Source organism: Rana temporaria, chromosome 9, assembly GCF_905171775.1.
Source record: "Rana temporaria chromosome 9, aRanTem1.1, whole genome shotgun sequence".
In the NCBI taxonomy this organism is placed as follows: domain Eukaryota; kingdom Metazoa; phylum Chordata; class Amphibia; order Anura; family Ranidae; genus Rana; species Rana temporaria.
In genome coordinates, this window is record NC_053497.1 from 55,101,147 (window position 1) to 55,122,563 (window position 21,417).

General features: G+C 45.9%; 1 protein-coding gene across 1 annotated transcript in view; it reads left to right on the plus strand.

Annotated features, from left to right (window-relative positions):
* Positions 1 to 2,820: 2,820 nt before the first annotated feature.
* Positions 2,821 to 21,417, plus strand: part of PPP1R14A (protein phosphatase 1 regulatory inhibitor subunit 14A) — a 49,688-nt gene continuing 31,091 nt past the window's right edge. The window contains exons 1-2 of the mRNA XM_040323531.1: positions 2,821 to 3,031; positions 3,310 to 3,548. Of these exons, the coding sequence (XP_040179465.1) occupies positions 3,354 to 3,548 (195 nt within the window). The 5' untranslated portion in view covers positions 2,821 to 3,031; positions 3,310 to 3,353. The remainder of the gene's footprint in view (positions 3,032 to 3,309; positions 3,549 to 21,417) is intronic.

Sequence of the window (21,417 nt, forward strand, 5' to 3'; positions counted from 1 at the left end):
ACAAAAAAAATCAATTATTCTCTATGGAGATGGTTCACATCGCCACTCCATGTCGCCTAAAGCGCCAAAAAGTTCTGGAGCTTTTTTTGTTGCTCAATTCAGGCAGATTTGGTGACTTTTAAACCTGTACAAGATCGCGGCAAAAACGCGCATTTTTCTGCTTGAAAATTAAACGCTCAGGTGTGAATGCAGCCTTATGCCGCGTACACGCGATCGGTTTTCCCGTCGGAAAAACCTCAGATGATTTTTCCAAAGGAATTCCGCTCAAGCTTGTCTTTAAAGCGGTAGTTCACCCTCACCCACATGATTTTACCATCGAGACATTGTAGCGCGAGCTACAGTATGCCTGTCCCGATTTTTTTAACCCCGGACTCACCTTGTAATCGTACATTGTAGATTTCGGCTCCCGCGGGGAATGGGCGTGCCTATGGAGAGGGAGGATGAATGACGGCCGGCCCTGGCACGTCACTCTCCCCGAAGACAGCCGGAGTAGGTCTCGGCTCTTCACGGCGCCTGCGCACAGGCTATGCGCAGGCGCCGTGAAGAGCCAAGCCTATTTCGGCTATTTCCGGAGAAGCATGACGCGCCAGAGCCGGCCGTCAATCATCCTCCGTCTCCATAGGCACGCCCATTCCCCGGTATCTTCGATGTACGAGTACAAGGTGAGTACGGGGGTAAAAAAATTGGGACAGGCATACTGTAGCTCGCGCTACAATGCCTGATTTTATGGTAGAAGAAAAAAAAAAAAAAAAATTTGCGTTCATAGGGTGAACCCCCGCTTTAAGGATGAGCTCCAGCGTGTTCGCATAGTACACGTGCAGAGCCCGCCAGGAAGTCTGCACGGTGATGCGCTAATCACAGCCAGGGAGACATTTCCCGATCTCTGCAGCCGAGCAACGGGACAATGTCTCCCTGGCTGTGATTAGCGCAGAGCCGTGCAGACTTCCTGGCAGGCTCTGCACGTGAACAATGCGAACACGCTGGAGCTCATCCTTACTTGTCTTGCAAAAACACAGTCACACCAAATTCCGCCTATCAAGAACGCGGCGACGTACAACACTGCAACGAGCCAAGAAAAATTAAGCTCAATGATTCCGAGCATGCGTCGAATTGATTCCGAGCATGCGTGATTTTTTGCACGTTGGAATTCCATACAGACGATATTTCTGCTAGGAATTTTTTCCGTCGGGGAAAATAGAGAACCAGCTCTCAAACTTTTTCTGGCGCAAATTCTGACAAAAAAAGTCAGATGTAGCATGCACACGGTCAGAATTCCTATCCTAAAGCTCACATCTGACTTTTTCCGACGGGAAAAACGATCTTGTGTACGCGGCATAAGGGCTCATGCACATTTGCCCATACAGTGTAAAGGCGTTTGGTGCCCAAGATGTCCTGGCGCTTTATATAGCTGCCCATAAACATGTACACGGCTGTATGCAGCTGTGCGCTACTACTTGCGTTAAATGGCATGCGCTAACAGATGTCAGGCTGCATTCACACCTGAGCGTAGGTCTTTTTTTCCGGGGGGTTTTATCGCGCGTATTCATGCTTATTTGCGCGTTTGCATACAGCGTCGTCCGACGTTTTTGTACTTCGACGTTTTATATTTTAGCCAATAGGAAAAATTATCATCTTTTCATCACTTGTTGCTATGTTGGTAGATTTTTTTTATCTTCTGCCTGGGTGAAATGTTCTATTGATTAAAGCGACAAAACGCCCGTAGCAAACGGTCGTTGTCGCACTAGTCGCTTGAATCAAATAGAAAAAAATTAAAATTGATGAAAAAAAAAATGCAAATCGCGGTAAAAACACGGCAAGCACCGCAAAAAAGCACTGCAAAAACGCTCAAAAGCAACATGCATAGGTGTGAATCGAGCCTTAGCCCGCATTCACACCTGAGCGTAGCGTTTTCGGTCATTTTTCACGTATTAACACGTATTCGCGTGTTTGCATACAGTGTTGTCCGACGTTTTTGAACTTCGTCGTTTTTTATTTTAGCCAATAAGAAAAATGATCTCATTCTTCATTTATTGCTTTGTTTGTAGATTTTTTTTATCTTCTTCCTGGGTGAATATTCTATTTCACAGAACAGATTAAAGCGACAAAACGCCTGTAGAAACGCTCGTTGTCGCGCTAGACGCTTGAATCGAGCGTTTCCATGGGAATACAAACGTTCATAAACGCCCAAATCAGCCCGATTCGCGCGACAAAAAAGGGTCCGGAAACTTGTTTGAGCTTCAGACGTTCGGTGTCAGGCGTTTTTGTGAACCATCTCCATAGGGAATAATGCATTTTTCCCCTCTAGCGTTTTTGAGCGTCGCGCTTCAGGCGACAAAACGCTCAGGTGTGAATGCAGCCTAAATGGCACGCGCTAACAGACGTAAATTCCCGAACACACACTACCAGCGTTATGTCTGTGTGCGAATGTATCATTTTACGTGCGTAAAATAAATTCAGCTCTCTTCGCCCATTCATGTCTATAGGCAGCTGTACACAGTACCACCAGGACACCCAGATCAGAAAAATATGAAATTACGTTCTGCAAAATGGGCATAAAACCAAAAAATGATTGGTACGGGTGGAGTCATCATCTCCTAAAATGTCAGTAATATGGGGTCACACTGCAGTGACAGATGGAAGGTTGCTTGTGTGCCGCCTATGACCAGGGCACATGTGCACGAGAGGTCTTTTATATCCTGTCTGTGTACAAAGAGAAGGGAGGTCTGTGTCCTGCTGTCTAGGGACATATAACAGCATTTGCTGCACAATACAATGATTTTTTTTTTTTTTTTACAAGGGCCCCTCCCCTTAGACTCAGAGACATTGTGCAGGGCTATGCAGTGTCAGTCTGAGAGCAGCTGGGCTGGGGTGTACATGGCTACGGCACAGAGCAGCACCAAAACCAGCATGTGATAGAGGAGACAGACTCAGAGCACCCCCAGGACCACAGCAACCCAACACTGGGACCACCGCTCCATCCAGCACAATAGGACCATTGGATTCCCTGCACACGTGGAGACAGCACTGTCAGGTCTGATTGCACATCTGATAATGGATTTACCTTTAAGTCAGTGACTGGATCACAAGACCGATCACTAAAACTGGAGATCAATACTTTCCAGCTATATATCTGTACTTAATGCCTGTATCGTTATTACATTTTTTTTAAATATAGACTTTTCAGTTTAAGCTAAACTTTATTTCTAAACAGAATTTCACACCTGAAGCTGTTGTTCTGGCTTAAGTCAAGCGAATTGTGATTTTTATTTTTATTTTTTTGTTTTTTTATGATTTTGTTGCTCTGAGCAGGAAGGACCACTGACCTTCGACGGCAAAAAAAAAAAGGACTTAGGATGGCGGCGAATAAGGTTGGGAAGAGGATGATTAATAAAACCCACTCTCCGTCCAGGAATAGAGACTCCGGAGGGCATGCCATACAGAGGAGGCAAGCCCGGGTCACGGTCAAATATGACCGCAAAGAGCTACAGAAGAGGCTGGACGTGGAGAAGTGGATCGACGAAAGTATTGAGCGCCTTTATGAGGGCAAGGTAAGCGCTAAAGGTTATGAATGCTAAAGTATACATATAAGCTGCTAAAATTATTAAGGGATTTATTTAGTGCCACCAGTTTGCGCAGCACTTTACAACATGAGGGCAGAAAGTACAGACACAATACAATTCAATACAGGAGGAGTCGTCAGAGGACCCTGTAAAAAAAATAATAATAATAATTTTTTATATATAATAATAATGTGTGTGTGTGTGTGTGTATGTGTATATATATATATATATATATATATATATATATATATATATATATATATATATATATTCACACTATGGGCCAGATTCAGGTATATCTTTGAGTGTGAGGCGTCGTATCTAGGCGCCTGATTCAAAGAATCAGATACGCCAGAATTTGTCTAAGATACGACCAGCGTAAGTCTCCTACGCCGTCGTATCTTAACTGCATATTTACGCTGGCCGCTAGGGGCATGTATGCTGATTTACGCCTAGAATATGTAAATCAGCTAGATACGCCTATTCACGAACGTACGCACGGCCGTCGCAGTACAGATACGCCATTTACGTAAGGCTTTTTCCGGCGTAAAGTTACCCCTGCTATATGAGGCACAGCCAATGTTAAGTATGGACGTCGGGCCAGCGTCAAATTTTCAGTTGATTATGTCATTTGCGAATAGGGCTGGGCGTAATTTAAGTTCACGTCGAAAACATTGGCTTTTTGCGGGTTAATTTGGAGCATGCGCACTGGGATACTTTCACGGACGACGCATGCTCCGTTCGTAAAAAGCGTCATTTACGTGGGGTCACAATGATTTTGCATAAAACACGCCCACATCTTACAGATTTGAATTAGGCGGGCTTACGCCGGCCAATTTACGATATGCCGATGCAACTTTACGGAGCAAGTGCTTTGTGAATAATGCACTTGCCTGTCAAAGTTGCGGAGGCGTAGCGTAAATAGGATACGCTACGCCCGCACAGAGTTACGCGCTCCCTACCTGAATCTGCCCCTATGTGTGTTACCCATGATCTTTTATGTTTTGTCTGATTTTGTGTTTATACCAATTACATCTATAATCTATTTTTGTTGCAGCCCTGATGAAGGGGGAGTGTTTTCTGACCCCCTAAAACATGTTGGTTGTCTTTTTAGTGCAAACCAATAAATTAAAGGGGTTGTAAAGGTAAAAAAAAAAAAATCCCTAAATAGCTTCCTTTACCTTAGTGCAGTCCTCCTTCACTTACCTCATCCTTCCATTTTGCTTTTAAATGTCCTTATTTCTTCTGAAAAATCCTCACTTCCTGTTCTTCTGTCTGTAACTCCACACAGTAATGCAAGGCTTTCTCCCTGGTGTGGAGAAAGTCTCTTAAGGGGGCGAGCAGGAGTGTCAGGATGCCCACTAACACACAGCTCCTTTCTCTATCTGCAAAGTAGATAGCGTCCTGACACTCCTGCTCGCCCCCTCTCCCCTCAAGAGGCTTTCTCCACACCAGGGAGAAAGCCTCGCATTACGGTGGTGAGTTACAGACAGAAGAACAGGAAGTGAGGATTTCTCAGAAGAAATAAGGACATTTAAAAGCAAAATGGAAGGATGAGGTAAGTGAAGAAGGACTGCAGTAAGGTAAAGGAAGCTATTTAGGGGAATTTTTTTTTTACCTTTACAACCCCTTTAAAGCGGAGGTTCACCCAAAAAAATATTTTTTAACATTACATTCAGCCGAGTTGTCCTAATGACAATCGGCTGTTTTTTTAAACTTTATCCCCGTACATACTGTATTTTCACCGCCGCTTCCGGGTATGTCTTCTGCGGGACTGGGCGTTCCTAATTGATTGACAGGCTTCCGACCGTCGCATACAGCGCGTCACGAGTTGCCGTAAGAAGTCGAACGTCGGTGCGCAGGCGCCGTATAGCGCCGACTCGCAGTCCTTCTTCTTTCGGCAACTCGTGACGCGCTGTATGCGACGGTCGGAAGCCTGTCAATCAATTAGGAATGCCCAGTCTCGCAGAAGACATAACCGGAAGCGGCGGTGAAAATACGGTATGTACGGGGATAAAATAAAAAAAAAAACAGCCGATTGTCATTAGGACAACTCGGCTGAATGTAATGTTGAAAATTTTTTTGGGGTGAACTCTCGCTTTAATTTGGACCTTTTATCATTTTGGTCCAGTGCTCCCTCTACTGTTTTATATATGTATTTTTTTTTTTTTTTAATATATAGTAGAGGGCGGTCAAATGTGCAAACACGATCCACACTCCAACCCCCCCCCCCCCCCCCCCCCCAAGGCACATGTGCCACGGTCAGGCCCCTAAACATGGATGGTAGCCGCAACCTCTGCAGAGAGGGGGAGGAGGCGCACTGCAGACCCCTCCAATATCCGCTTATCAGGGAATTGTGGTCAGATCAGGTTTTATAACCGTACAATCGCTACGCCCTCCTCTGGGAATCTTCATCTGGGGGTGTCTATGGGTACCACATACACATTAGATCTTTGCCTGATCTGAAAGAAAAATAAGTGGTCATTTGTTGTCTATAAGGCAAATAAAAAGCTTACCGTAGAAAAGCAGATACTTGCTGTTCTTCTACGACTCTGAACAATGCCAGGAACCGCCGAGATAATCAATCAATAGAGACAGCAGTGCACAAGCGGTAATCTTGGTTCTTCACTCTTCTACATGGAAGAACGAGGGATTGGGACCTGCTTCTCCCTCTAATAATGAGCATCTTTGTCTTCAGCAACCCCTGGGGAGAGGAAGACTAGTCCGATAATTGTAAAGCTGGTTATACATAGCTTGAATTTTATCCGATCCCGGAGAATCGGACAAAATTTGAACCGTGGGTGGCCCTGATGGCTCAACAAACTTTGACTGAGAAATCAAAGGAGTTGGGTAGAAGAAAAAGCAGCTGAACGGTGACTGCAGCCAAAGTAATTGTATTTCTTTTTTCCACCAGCATTTCCGATAATGTGGGATTTATGACCCGCCCTGAAATGTTTGCCTGATGTTTATTGAGAAGTAATTTGTACTGATTGCAAATTCTGATCTCTTAATGATCATCTTGGTACATGTATGGAGTTACCATGTAAGATTTTTATTGTCTTTTAAAGAGGAAGTAAAGCCTCTGGGGAAAAAATAAATAAAAATTTACACCCTGCAATACTAGCTCATTATGAATTGCTTACCTGAGAGCGAAGCCCCCGCAGCGGTCCTCGTTCCCCTCCTCCGTCGCCGCCATCTCTCCCGGAGTGACTTCTGGGTATCGCGGCTCCGGCGCTGTGACTGGCAGGAGCCGCGATGTCATCACTCACGCGCGAGAGCCGCCAGTCATGGCACGATCGCAGTTAGAAACGGCACGCTCAGTGCGCCTGCGCCGTTGTCTACGGCGCATGCGCCTGTCTTTTTTTTGTACATATCTCCTAAACTGTGTAGGTTTAGGAGCTATTTCTTGCACCTACAGGTAAGCCTTAATCTAGGCTTACCTGTAGGTAAACGTGGTCTGTAAGACCCCCTTTCACACTGAGCCGCCCATAGCGTCAGCGGTAAAACTCAACTATTTTTACTGCGACCCTATGGGTGGATTTGCGGCGCATTTTGGCAACTAGCGGGGCACTTTTAACCCCCGCTAGCGGCTGAGAAAGGGTTAAAATCGTCCGCGATGTGCTGCTGAAGCGGTGCATTACGGGCAGCATAGCTGCGATGTCCCATTGATTTCAATGGGCAGCAGCGGTGGATGAGCGGTAAACATACCACTCCAAAGATGCGGCTAGCAGGACTTTTTTTTTTTTACTGTCCTGCTAACGCAACGCTCCAGTGTGAAAGCCCTCTCACACTGGAGACAATGGAGCAGCTGTTTGAGGGCGGATTGCAGGTGCTATTCTTAACGCTATAGCGCCTGCAATGCGCCCTCAGTGTGAAAGGGGTCTAAGGGTGTACAACCGCTTTAAATGACAAGAGCTTGTTTAGGTGTGCGCATGTGTGGTCAAATCTGTATAAGATCAGAAATGGGTCATGTGACTCCGTTTTTGTGTGTATGGCCAATCTAATGGTGCCCATAGCTAACTGCTTTAAAATCCATGCAACGGTATCTGCCATTTCAGCATACATTTTTAGCAGAGCACCTGGGGTGAAAATATTGGTTACATCCTGGATTTTTTAGCATATAAACAATTTTTCCCCTATGGATTCCAGCAAAGTCTACTATTAACATACATGTGCGTCCTTACGTGGTGTAGACATGCATGATTATTGGAGTACTGGCAAAATGGGGGTTGAGCAGCTGGATAATTTCAATGACCAATGCCCTTTGAGTTTGGGTAGCTTGTTGTTTTATACAGTAAGTAGAGTAGATACCCAACAGAACTCATATACAACTATTCTAGTGCTGACTGGCTACTCTGGTCGTACCTGTTTTTTCACGTTTGAAAACAGACTTGTAAAAGAAACTGATAACACAAAAAAAGCACAAATAGAACAACTGGTTAAACATAAATAAATAAACTATAGCCAAAATTTTAGAGAAGCCTAAATACTAGTCTAAACTATTCTTTTTACAGTTAGCAGCTTCTACAAAGGCCAAACTCAATAGTTTTTAATGTGTTTTTTTTATTATTAATAATAATAATAATAATAATAATAATAATAATAACATTATTATTATTATTATTATTATTATTATATTTATTAAAATGTATAAGTATATTTGTATTCACTCTTTACAATTCAATTTGCATAGGGAAGGGTTTTGTAAAATGTCCTTGCTTTCTGCATTAGGGTTGATATTATGTTGATAATGTACAATGCCTCACATGAAACCAGTAGGACACTGGAGCTATGCTGCTCCTTTAGGCCCCTTTCACGTTGAGGCGTTTTTCATGCGGTACAGCGCCAAAAATAGTGCTGCTATACCGCATGAAAAATCATGCCCTGTAGTGTTCAATGTGAAAGCCCGAAGGCATTCACACTGAAGCGGTGCGCTAGCAGGAGCGCTCCAAAAGTCCTGCTAGCCGCATCTTAAAGCGGTTCTCCACTCTAAAGTGAAGTCCCGCTGATCGGAACCCTCCCCCCCTCTGGTGTCACATTTGACACCTTCCAGGGGGGAGGGGGGTGCAGATACCTGTCTAAAGACAGGTATTTGCACCCACTTCCGGCCCGGCATTCACGGGAAAAAGACGGGCGTTCCGTCACATCCCGTCGCCCCCCCCATGGTGTGCTGGGAACACTCGGCTCCCAGCACACAGCGGGAGCCAATCGGCGGGGCGCGGCGCGACTCGTGCATGGGCCGTAGGGAACCGGGCAGTGAAGCCGCAGCGCTTCACTTCCTGGTTCCCTCAGCATGGATGGCGGGGGGAGCAGCAGAGAGACGAGCGATCGATCGTCCTCTGCTGCGATCGGCGCTGGACTCCAGGACAGGTAAGTGTCCTAATATTAAAAGTCAGCAGCTGGAGTATTTGTAGCTGCTGGCTTTTAATATTTTTTTTCCCATGGCACATCCGCTTTAACTGCGGTATAGGAGCGGTGTGTTCACCGCTCCTATACCGCGCCTTCCCATTGAAATCAATGGGAAACCGCGGTAATACCGCCCGCAACGCGGGGGTTAAAACCTCACTGCTAGTGCCCGAATATCGCGGTAAATACGACGGTATAGCGGCGCTACAAATAGCGCGGCTATACCGTCACCGCGGCTCCACGCCTCAATGTGAAAGAGGTCTTGGGGCCGGTTCACACTCCTGCGTGGAGCGAGATCACATGTGATTTGCACTGCACTGCTGTGCAAATCACATGCAATGTCCGTGCAATGTTAATTCAGCCATATAGATAGTATGGCTGAATTTGCATTGTATTTTGGACCAAACTCACAGGACTTTTTTTTTTTTTTTTTTTTTTTGGTCCGCAGCAGAATCGGATCGCATGGGTGTCACCCTAATTTGCAGATCGCACTGCGATATGCAAACTGATTTGGGGGTGTCATTAACTTTTTTAACTGACACTCCCAGCAGTTCGCATAGGGCAGTGTGAACTGCCGCCAGGAGACATGCGGTGCGGGAACCCTCATTGGATTTGCAGGGTTCCTGCATTGCTGCAGTGTGAACAGGCCTTTACTGTTACCTTAAGGGCCGGTTCACACTGCAGCAAGAATGCGAGAACCCTTTAAATCCACTGAATTTGCATCGCATGGACATCGCAATGTGATTTGCACTACAGTGTGGTGTGAATCGCATACGATCTCGCACCACGCAGCAGTGTGAACCAGCCCTAAGTACCAGTTCACACAAGGGCGACCTGTCAGACGACTTGTCAGCTTGACAAGTCGTGCTCAGTTCAGTACAATGGAACCGTTCTAACAGGAGCGACGCAAGATTCCTGTACTACTCTGGGGTGACTTGGGAGTGGCTTGCATTGACTTATATTAAAGAAGAACGTTTGCAAGCCGCGGTGAGGGTGAGGTCGCGCTGTGCAGGACGGCTTCAGAGTCACACAACTTTGAAGCCGCCCCTGTGTGAACCAGCACTAAGATTGGGTTCACACTAGTGTGATGCCAGACATCCCATGTGATTTGTACCACATTGCTGTGCACATCACATGCAATGTCTGTGCTGTGCAAATTCAGCCATTCAAAGTGTATGGCTGAAACCGCATTGCATCACATTTCGCACCAAAATGGTGTAAGACCCCTACAGTGCTTTACAAAGCAGCTCCTGAGTGGTTAGGCAAAAAAATAAAACAAATGGTGTGGTGTCATAAGTATCGGTATACCACTTAATAATCTAAAAAAGGAAATGTGATACCACAAGTCAACACGTGTTTAATGGGTAGCCAACTCTATACAAATAAATGCTACACTGACAGGGGAGTGCTGCAGCCCACAAACATACTCCATCTAGAATGCACACAAGGCAAGAGAGAAAAAAAAAACGGGCACAAGGGCCCTCATGGTGCAGAAACACTTTTATTACTATAGTAAGTAGGAGATAGGAGGAAGCTCCTCCACGTCCATAACTTGGTATCTTTTTTAACTGTCACCCCCCCCCCCCCACTTCCCTGCTGGGTTCCCTGGCTTGGCACTCATAGATACTCCTCAAGTGTCACCCCTGCTGACCCGCTATGTCCCTGGCTTGGCTCTCTGATGCTCCTCAAGCTACACCTCTGCTGTCCCATTGGGTTCCTGGCTTGGCACTTGCTGAAGTTTTCCCACTTCTTCACTGTCCCCGGCTGGTGAGAAGACTGCTCTGGTACTGGCTCCAGCTTACTCACAATGGTCTCCGGTAACAAGGTGGATGGTGCCTTAGTGGCGACAAATTCCCCTCTACCTCCGACCACAATTGGTTTCCCGTCCGGCTGACCAGCTGCTTTCAGTTCGACTCCAATGGCGAAGTCCCAACCCTGCGCTACTTCTGGGTAGGCTCTCAGACAGCCTAACAGCCAGATTTCCCCGGGATAGGCCTCAGGCTTCATAAGAGCAGCATAACACATGTCCACCCAGACAGCCATCCAGGTGGCACACAACCCCGATCACCTGACTCCACCCAAATAAATAGGCTCTCTCCCATCAGGCCAAGGGACTAAAGAAACCCCCACCAATTGGCTGAGACACCCCATCCATTCATAACCTGACCTTGCTAAGCCCTTGTCTATCTAATGTCGCCAGCATAACGCCACCTAGCGACAGAAGAGATAAGGTGCAGAATAGAGAGGAATCAGTGGATCTACTAACAATTAACCAGGGCAACTACCACCTGGCAAACTAAATTTACTAGAAACCCTGCCCAAAAATCAGGGTGCTAGACTTGTGCATCCCTTCACATGGGGCACAGATGCATATGCCCCATGTTAATGAGACCTAAAAGCCTTGGTCCAATTGCCTCTTTTTGCCACCCCCCAACTACAAATGTAAACTTATCCCTAGGCCTCATTAACACCGAGCTCAGAATTTCCGTATGCCTATGCAGAGCTGTGTTTTCACAGCTGTTCCGTGCATCCCTGTGCAGGAAGTCTCATTGAGTTCTATTGGGACACAGCGGCCGTGCTTGTGCAGCCACTGTATATAGGTGACATCAATGAGCCATTAATATGTCATTGATGCTTCTCTAGTGTCTGTTGAATTGATTGGATGGTTCAGCACTCAAAAACGTCTTCTGCCACAATATGGAATTGAAAGATCCACCTACAAACAAAACGTGAATGGTCAGATTTATTATTCATGTTTGATGTCGGACACATTTCAATGTTAGAAAAGAAGGAAAGTGCTCACTGCGACCATGCTGATATGACAGCGTTATTGGAGGTTCTTCATCCAATCACATGGGAGCGATTAAGCTCTGACCACGTGGTATACAGAGTTTTCAAAGCTAATCACTCCCATGTGAAGTGAGTGGGCCCGGCTCCTTTCTGTATGTCGTTGTGGCAGAAACTAATAGTCCTTTTATGGTAGCCAATTTTCTGACCACATAACAGAAGTGTGAGGAGTGAACATCGGACATCACAGACAAATCAGGCTTAAAACAAATGTCAGAATCTCTGCAGACTGATTGTTACCACTTGCATATGATTACGTCTCTTCCATAAGGCTTTCTATAGACGGCACAAATTTCGGCAGACCTCCTGAACAGGAGGGTATCAATTGATTCCTCCATCCTTGATCACAGCATAGAGGGGGGGAGTCTCCACTGGCAGCTATTGTGTTTGGACAGCCCTGGCACTGGCGCTGCCTAAGAGCCGGTTCACACAGGGGCGACCTGTCAGGCGACTCAGCCGCCTGACAAGTCGCGATCCGCTCTATTCAATGGAACCGTTATAATAGGAGCGACGCAAGTCGCTCCAACTTAGAAAAAGGTTCCTGTACGACTTTGGGGGCGACTCAGGGGTGACTTGCATTGACTTCAATACATTTTGCAAGTTGCCTCTCAAGTCGTCTTGAGATCGCCTTGCCGAGTCGATCCCAAAGTCATGCCGCCTGTGTGTGAACCGGCTCTTACTGTGGATATATCTGATAAAATTCAGTCACTATTCAGTTCATAGTTTGTAACTAGGGTTGCCACCTCATGCCTTTAAACCCGAACACACATGAATTACACAGGTTCTGAGGCTAATTTAATGCAAATAAGGCACCAAGTGAGTTTAATTCCCACCTTAATCAACCACAGAACCTGTATAATTCATATGTGTTTGGGTTTAAAGGGATGAGATGGCAACATCATTTGTAACCCAGATCAGTCGATTTTTGGTGAGCCAGGCGGTGCTGGCGGAGCCACCAAATATATTCAATTTTCAGCCTATCCAGCAGGATTTGGCCGAAATTCAGGATGTCTATGGGGGGTAATTTTACAATCTTCTTTGAATCCACTAACAATTGATCAGAAGACTGATGAGGTTCTCTGTCTCCTTCTATAAGCATGTTTCTTGTCCGCACATGTGCACTGCAGCACACCTAATTGGTTCTTTTGGATGGCTGATACAATGACAAACTCAGATACTTTATGCTAGTTTAATTTACAAATATAATGAATTTTTATTAAAGTGGAGTTCTACCCAAAAAAGGAACTTCCACTTTTTGGAATCCCCCCCCCCCCTCCGGTGTCATATTTGGAACCTTTCAGGGGAAGGGGGGAGCAGATACCTGTGTAATACCGATATTTGCTGCCACTTCCTGGCATAGATCACTTTTGACGCCTACACTGTCCTTCCCCGCTGTCTTCTGGGAAACACACAGGTCCCAAAAGACTGCAGGGACTGGTGAGAATGCGCAGCGTGACCTTGCGCATGCGCAGTAGGGAACTTGGGAAGTGAAGCCACAAGGCTTCACTTCCTGATTCCCTCACCAAGAATGGCGGCGGGGAGAGACGATCGGTTGATTGGTTTCGGCTGCCGACATTGCGGGCACCCTGGACAGGTAAGGGTCCATTTATTAAAAGTCAGCAGCTGCAGTATTGTGGGTATTTTATGTTTGCCTGGAGTCTAGTTGGCACATTGGCATTATTTAAACGTAACAATAGCCATTGTCCTAGAAAATTTCCTGTAGCCAATCGGCCCTTTTCACTAAAGGTGGCCATAGACTGACTCTGTGACCATCCCCAGGCTCAGATTTACTCCCTTTGCCGCTCACCCGCCCCCAAAAAAAATGAAAGTCCCCCAACCCATGCCCATCATTGCCGCCTCACCGTGCCCATCATTACCGCCTCACCATCATTGCAGCCTTACCGTGCCCTCATTGCAGCCTCACCATCACTGCCGTCTTACTGTGCCCTCATTACAGCCCCCCCTCACCATCATTGCAGCCCCCCTCACCATCATTACAGCCCCCCTCACCATCATTGCAGCCTTACTGTGCCAAACAATGTAGCCTCACCAGTCAGTGTGTGCATTACGCACATCGGGCATCTCCTGCTATGTCACGGAGCTCACTGTAAAAAGTTTGGGTGCACTGTGATAAAAGTCCCGCCCTCCTCCTAGACCAGCTTGTGTGATAGACAGAACACTGCCTCTATCACACAAGCTGGTCTAGGAGGAGGGTGGGACTTTTATCACAGCGCGCCCAAACTTTTCACAGTGAGCTCCGTGACACAGTCTCCCACTGTGTGGTACAACCGGCTCTGCCCCTGCACCCACTGCCGCCCCGAGGCCTGGCCTTGGTGGCCTTGTCGGGAATCCGGCCCTGACTGTCCCTCCTCGGCAGAAGTCAAACATTTGATCGACTTCTGTTCAAAGGACATGCTGAAAAACGTTAGACGATCAGCGTCCACAGCTGCTGATCAGTGTATTGTGACGCCAGGCCTGCTCTCAGAATACAATGTTCTGGCGGGGGCCTGGAGGGTTTGTTCCATCGACATTGTTTGTGTGAATGGAGTAATCTGTCTTTTTTTTTTTTTTGTTTTTTCAGCCTTCTGGCTGCATGGAAAAAATTACCCTTCTATGGCCAGCTTTACATTGGTTGGTCAATGGTTGTCTGCAGACTGGTCATAGTCTCCACTATTTGTCTTTGGTAAATATACAACTTGGCCTTTACAATGGGTGGTGTGTCCGTTTTTTACATTTATATAATCAAGTGTGACAATGAATCTATACAGTAAGTAGCATTTTACAGGCCTTGTGACTGATGGACTTTTATTTATACTGTATAGTTTAAGTACCTATCACATAGGGTTGTTGGAAAGAAATTATAAGGCCTTAGAGGCAGTAGATGGGAAGAATTTAAGGGTCACTAAAGGATTTTTTTTTTTTTTTTTTAGCTAAATAGCTTCCTTTACCTTACTGCAGTCCTGGTTTCATGTCCTCATTGTTAGTTTTTGCTCTGATGTTGCTCTAATCCTTCTCTGTTCTGAACACTTTCTGGTTGTCTGTTTCCTGATGGAAAAAGTCATGGGAGCTTTCTCTCTGTGGTCACTAATCAAGGAGGTGTGATTACTGTGTGTCTAAAACCCCTCAGCACCAATCAGTTTCGTTTTACAAACCATCACTGCCCTGTATTGGCTCTGTTTCTCTGTACATCACAGAAGCAGGAAACAGCATGCAAAAACGAAACTGAAACTGTAGGTACATTATATGATTGATTTGTATCTATTTTTAATCATTTTTAAAAGGAATCAGTTAACTATTATGTAAACAGTCATTTCAGCAAAAAAAAAAAATTCCTTTAAGTCTCTATGGGAGGGGTGGTGGAGGAATGTACATGTTTGCTCTGTATGCGTCACGTATACAGATATAGACTCTGTTATACTGTATAGTTATAGAGTCTGAGAATATGTTCAGCGACAAATGACAGATTGGAGATAGTCTGGGCAGTTCCTGTTTATGGGGTCGAAAATGTATGTGGAAAGTCTACTATGTAACTATTATCAGACTATGAGTGCATTTCCCACATTTATCATCTGGGGTGGAGGGGAATCATTTCTCAACCTCCCGGAGCAGATTTGTGAGTTTATGTGATAAGACAACGGAAAGAAAAATGATCATGTAGATAGTCCAGTAGTCTTCAGTTTACAATCGGGTTTTGGTTTACTATAGTCAGCAGGTTAAAGCAAACCTGGATCCGGCAAAGCAGGGCCTGCTGATCAGACATTACAGTTGGCCCTCCTGTACTGGATCTCATCAGTTTGAAAGGGGGGCCCAGGTACCTGCTGAGCAGGAGGTTCGGCTGTACTGTCTTATTGCGGACACCAATCTTCTTCTGCATCTTCCTGCAGCACTTTCAGCTTCTCCTCCTCCGGCTTCACTGCAGAGGGATTGGTTCTAGCACATGCACACCTTCCATCTGCTGTCCGGGTCCCCCTGTGTGCCCCTTTCCCCCGCATCGCTGCCTGCTTCCCTCCTTTCCTCTCATGCGGGCACACAGGAGGACAGCTAGGCAGTCAGCTTCCTGAAGATAGGAGCTCTGTGATTGGCTGTTATCATATGTTATTTTATACAGTTAAAAACAGGCACCAAGAGCAATCCGCTACTTTTTTGGATCTTTCAGATTTGACTGGGAGTCTAGGCAGGGCTGTCTTAATGAGAGGGCACACCTGGGCACTACCATGCCATCCAGCATACTAGCGCGAGCTACAGTATGCCTTTATTTTATTTTTTTGCGCCGTACTCACAGTTTAATCCCGTAGTTACGTTTCAGCCTCCCCGCGAGGAGTAGGCGTTCCTATGCAGAGGGGAACATGATTGACGGCCGGCTATGGCGCGTCACGCTTCCCGAAAATAGCCGGAATAGGACTTGGCTCTTCACGGCGCCTGCGCAGTCAGCTCCTAGTCTGTGCGCAGGCGCCGTATAGCGCCGTGAAGAGCCGAGTCCTACTCCGGCTATTTTCGGGAAGCGTGACGCGCCATAGCCGGCCGTCAATCATGTTCCCCTCTGCATAGGAACGCCCATTCCCCGCGGGGAGTCTGAAACTTAAATACGGGATTAAACTGTGAGTATGGCGCAAAAAATTTAAATAAAGGCATACTGTAGCTCACGCTAGTATGCTGGATTTCATGGTATAAACTTGTTTTTTAGGGTGAACCACCGCTTTAATGTCTGTTAACCTGCACTGTAGGGTAGGGTAACCAGACATCCCCAGTTTCAGGGGACAGTCCCCTGATTGAGGACACTGTCCCCGATCCAAGTCTGTCCCTGGTATTGTCCCCAGATTGGATTCAATAGGGGACAAGGGCAATTTCAAAGACAGTCAGAGCAGAATTAAAATAAAAAAATTAGAATTGCACACCTCCGCCATGCCTACTAGCATAGGGGGGTTGTATTTTTCCCATTATCTGTGCCCCTTTCTGATGATCATGTGCTGGTCGGAGCGGAGGGAATATTTCTTCAGTTTTGGGCGCATGCCTATTCAGCTCCTCTCGCATGTTCTTCTGCCTTGGCTCAAATCCTGGCCAGCCACCTGCCTATCTCCTTGCCTTCCCTGGCAGAGTGATCTCCCTCCGCTCCCCATCCAGTAGTAGCCGGGGCCTGAAGAGTAAGACTTGAGAGGCTGTGAGGCGGGCAGCAATGGGCAGAGAGTCGCTGATTGTTGCCATTACTAGTAAAGAAAAAAGATGTCCCCGGATTTCATTTTAAAAATCTGGTCACCTTACTGTAGGGGCCCCAGAGCATTACTTTGCCCAGGGGCCCATGATGCTATTAAGCCGACCCTGAGTCCAGGTAGAGCTTAGTACGAACTTGACTTTCCAGGCTCAAAGCTGTGCAATATGTGCCTCTCTGCTGTTAGGCCTCGTACACACGACAGAGTTTCTCGGCAGAATTCACCGAGAAACTCGGTCAAAACCCGGATTCTGCCGAGAAACTCTGTCGTCTGTACAGTTTTGGCTCGATGGAGCCGCCGAGGAACTCGACGAGAAAATAGAGAACATGTTCTCTATTTTCTCGTTGTCCGCGTTGTTCTATGGGAGAAGGCGGCCCGCCGAGCTCCTCGGCGGCTTCATCCCAAAACTCGACGAGGAACTCGACGTGCCAAGCACGTCGAGTTCCTCTGTCGTGTGTACGGGGCCTTAGAGAAAGTAGGAAGTTGGAGCATTATAATGAGTGATGGGGGATTGGTGAACTACTTGGCTAGAAGGGCCTATTGCATGTTGACACTACGGGCTTACAGGCAAATGAAGCTCTGAAAGCTAAGACGTACGGGCAAATTTTAGTGCCAGCTTTTATTAGATTAAATCTAATTTTAACCCTGTTCTTAATGAAAAGTCTGCAGGCATCACAGAGGTTTTCGGCATATGAATATGAGCTGTGCCTCTTGTTCAGAAAATAGTTATTACAAAAATCTAGGTCCAAGGGGCAGACAGCTCGTTAGTCTGTAGACTTTGGCTGGATAATCCTGGGATTTGGCGGCTAATACATATTTAGCTTGGTATCCTGAGCATTATCATGGACCCGGCTGTACAACATTTTCCTTTATGACAAGTTTACTGAATTTCTTATGAAAATGGTTTATTTTGGGGCTCCAGGTTTGTTATACATGCTTGGAGTGGTTTTCCGGTGTACAGCTGTGCTCACTCTCAGAAATACCTCAGGGATTTGGGATAACATAAAGATTTCTAGAAGGAGCTTTCAGCAGATGGGGGCTTAAAGGGAAGTTGGTTGTGAAATATTGATCATACACGAGCTAGAGGATTTCTGGAAGCCATGGTGGGAGGATATGTGTGTGGCTAGGCCTCCCAATTAGCCCTATTTGGAAGAAATGCCCCTCTTCAGGCCCATTACCCTCCAGGCCTGTGTACATTTACTAATAAGGAAAGTAGGTTTTACTTTGCTTCAAAGCACAACTGATTTAGTTCATAATGTATTTTAAAAAACCAAGTCGAAAGGAAATGGACAGAACTCTACTTTCAGCGGCCATTCAGATGTTTGTTTGAGTTTTTAAATAAGAATGTGTATTTTGTTACTATACAAAATGCTATATTTTCCCCTTTCCCCTTTAGGGTTTTGTGTGTCTTTTGACAGCAGCAGACAGTTGATGGCTAAATGTAAAAATGAACACTAAACACTGGTGTGAAAAAATAAATAAATCTATTCATACGTATTCCTAATTCAAAAAACACCTTGTGAACCTATTCGGCCTCCCCAATTTATTTATTAATTTTTTACTGCTGCGTTCCCGACTTCCTGTTAGACAGTCAGCCCTCCATCTAGCCCACGAGAATTGGGCCTGTGGCAGGGGTCTGTCCGGAGCCACTTCACCGACTCTGACTGGAGTGGCGACATATTGATGAAACTACAGAATAGCAGGATTGCTTTTCTCTATCCAAAGCCTGATACTGCAGAGTTCCTTTATTTCATCAACCTTTCCTGTCCACCTCAAGTTGATGTTGGTCGTGTTTGACCAAGGAAATAAAGGAAAAAGAGAATGTCAAGGATATGGTGCAATTTACCTCTTGGCACATGCAATAGGTAAAGGTGTCTGTGTAGCAGCTGTAAAGTAGTAGTGTTGACTCTTTACTTCTCAGCTGACTAGCATTGGGGCCCAGTTGTACTGTTGGTGCACATGAGAATAGTCCCAGTCAAGTCTGCAGGCAGCAATAAGCCTACAAGATGGTGGTATGGCCAGTTCTTCATGGGCTCAGTCTCTGTAGCAGCAGATAGTAAGGGTCCATCCACATGGCATAAAAAAAGCTGCCTTTACTGGTCTTTTGGCATTTTTTTAATGCAGCCTGCATAAGGGCATTTACAGGCATATTTTGCAGAGAAGTGTTTTTCTGGCTGTTGGCACATATGGACTCAACACTCTAGATCCTGCTCAAGCCAACATTATGCAGTAGTGGTGGTGCACATTGGACAGCGATGTGCACTCTCTGGGCTCCTTCATAGCAAGAGGAGTCTGTTTCCTATACAACCTAACAAAATGCAGCGCTTTCCCTTTTCTCCTGGCAATCTTCCTCTGGGAAATGCAGTTCAAAAGCTCACACCCAACGCCCACAGCGGTGCATGTAACCGCACTTCTGATACTTCACTGAAGAGGGTAGATCGGTCCTGCTTACATTTTCCAGCTTTTGTACTAACATGTGTCCGACCACCAGAGCCATAATTCCACCCTGGAAGGTCAGCAATGTTCTTTGTCCTGCAATTCCTCTGGACACAAAGGCCTAGAATACACACGACTATGAAAGGGCAAATAGTCCTATAATTTTTTTTATAGCTGTATAATTTACTGAACTGTGAAAATTACAATTTTATAGCTTTGTTTGCAGAACACCAGACGTTGGCGTGCCTATAGAAAAGGTCATTTTGCAGTTTTGTTCACTCACATGAGCATACATAAATACAGCTCATAAAAGCAAGCTGTATGAATTATTCATCCGGTGCCAGGCTGGAACAGCTCTGGGATGCCTATCATTCGTTTTCCAGCAAGGACGAATGGATGTCGTGTGTGCTGGTGACATTAATCGGTGTCTCAGGGGACAGCACATCCCCCTCCACCAAGTGTCACCTCTTCCCTATGGGGGTATCTGCTCATTATCTAGTAATTGGGCAGCTGTGTCCATCCTATCAGCTGCATTGTGACAAGGTGATCAGTGATTGGCTTACTCTAAACACTACATATCTACCATAAACAGGTTTATTTAATAAAGTATTGCAAGGCATAATGGGCAACCAAAGGTAAATTTGGTGAAATCTAAAGAAAAATCTGCTTGCTATGGATTGCCTTTCTGTACGTTGTTCTTTGCCTTATTGATTATGTCTGATTTTAAATCCTGTACATTGAGACACTACATGGCAATTGTCCCTGCAACATATGTGCCTGTATTAATTGTCATAGGCACAAAATCACCTGTATAGCAATGCCCAGAAAGAATGCTTATCACCTACTGCTAAACTGTTTTTCTCTTGACCACCACCCTATATTAAAATTTAAAACGGATCCTGCCAACCGGTCTGCCCCTGGTCATGTGACCAATGCCAAGGCATTGATTACGCACTCTCTTACAGTGAGATATGTTTAGGCAGAGCTTACCAATGCGGCTCTTTGAGTACTAAATACCTCTTTGTCAATTAAAGTGGAGGTTCACCCGAAAACGTAATTTTTAACATTAGATTGATGCTCATTTTGTCAAGGGGAATCGGGTAGTTTTTTTAAAATCGAAACCGTACTTACCGTTTTAGAGAGAGATCTTCTCCGCTGCTTCCGGGTATGGGCTGCGGGACTGGGCGTTCCTATTTGATTGACAGCCTTCCGACGGTCGCATACATCGCATCACGATAATCCGAAAGTAGCCGAACGTCGGTGCACAGGCACCGTATAGAGCCGCACCGACGTTCGGCTTCTTTCGGCTACTCGTGACGCGATGTATGCGATCGTCGGAAGCCTGTCCGAAGACTGTCAATCAAATAGGAACGCCCAGTCCCGAAGACCATACCCGGAAGCAGCGGAGAAGATCTATCTCTAAAACGGTAAGTACTGCTTCGATTTTTAAAAAAACACCTGATTCCCCTTGACAAAATGAGCATCAATCTAATGTTAAAAAAAAAATTTCGGGTGAACTCCCGCTTTAAAGTGGTTGTAAAGGCAGAAGTTTTTTTTTTATCTTAATGCATTCTGTGCGTTAAGATAATAAAAACCTTCAATGTGCAACAGCCCCTCTCAGTCCCTGTAATATTTACCTTGGGGCCTATCTCGATCCAGCAATGTGCACAAGTGCCTAGGCTGTCCAGAACTCCCCCTCCTGATTGGCTGAGACACTGCAGTGGCGCTAGTGGCTCCAGCTGCCGTCGATCAATATCAGTTAGCCAATGATGGGAAGAGAGGGGTCAGGGCCGAACCTTGGCTCCGTGTTTGAATGGACAAACAGAGCTGTGGCTCGGGTGCCAATCTAGCAAGCTGCTTGCTATGGGGGCACTCAACAGGAGGGAGGGGCCAGGAGCACAGGCAAGGGACCCGAGAAGAGGAGGATCCAGGCTGCTTTATGCAAAACCACTACACAGGGC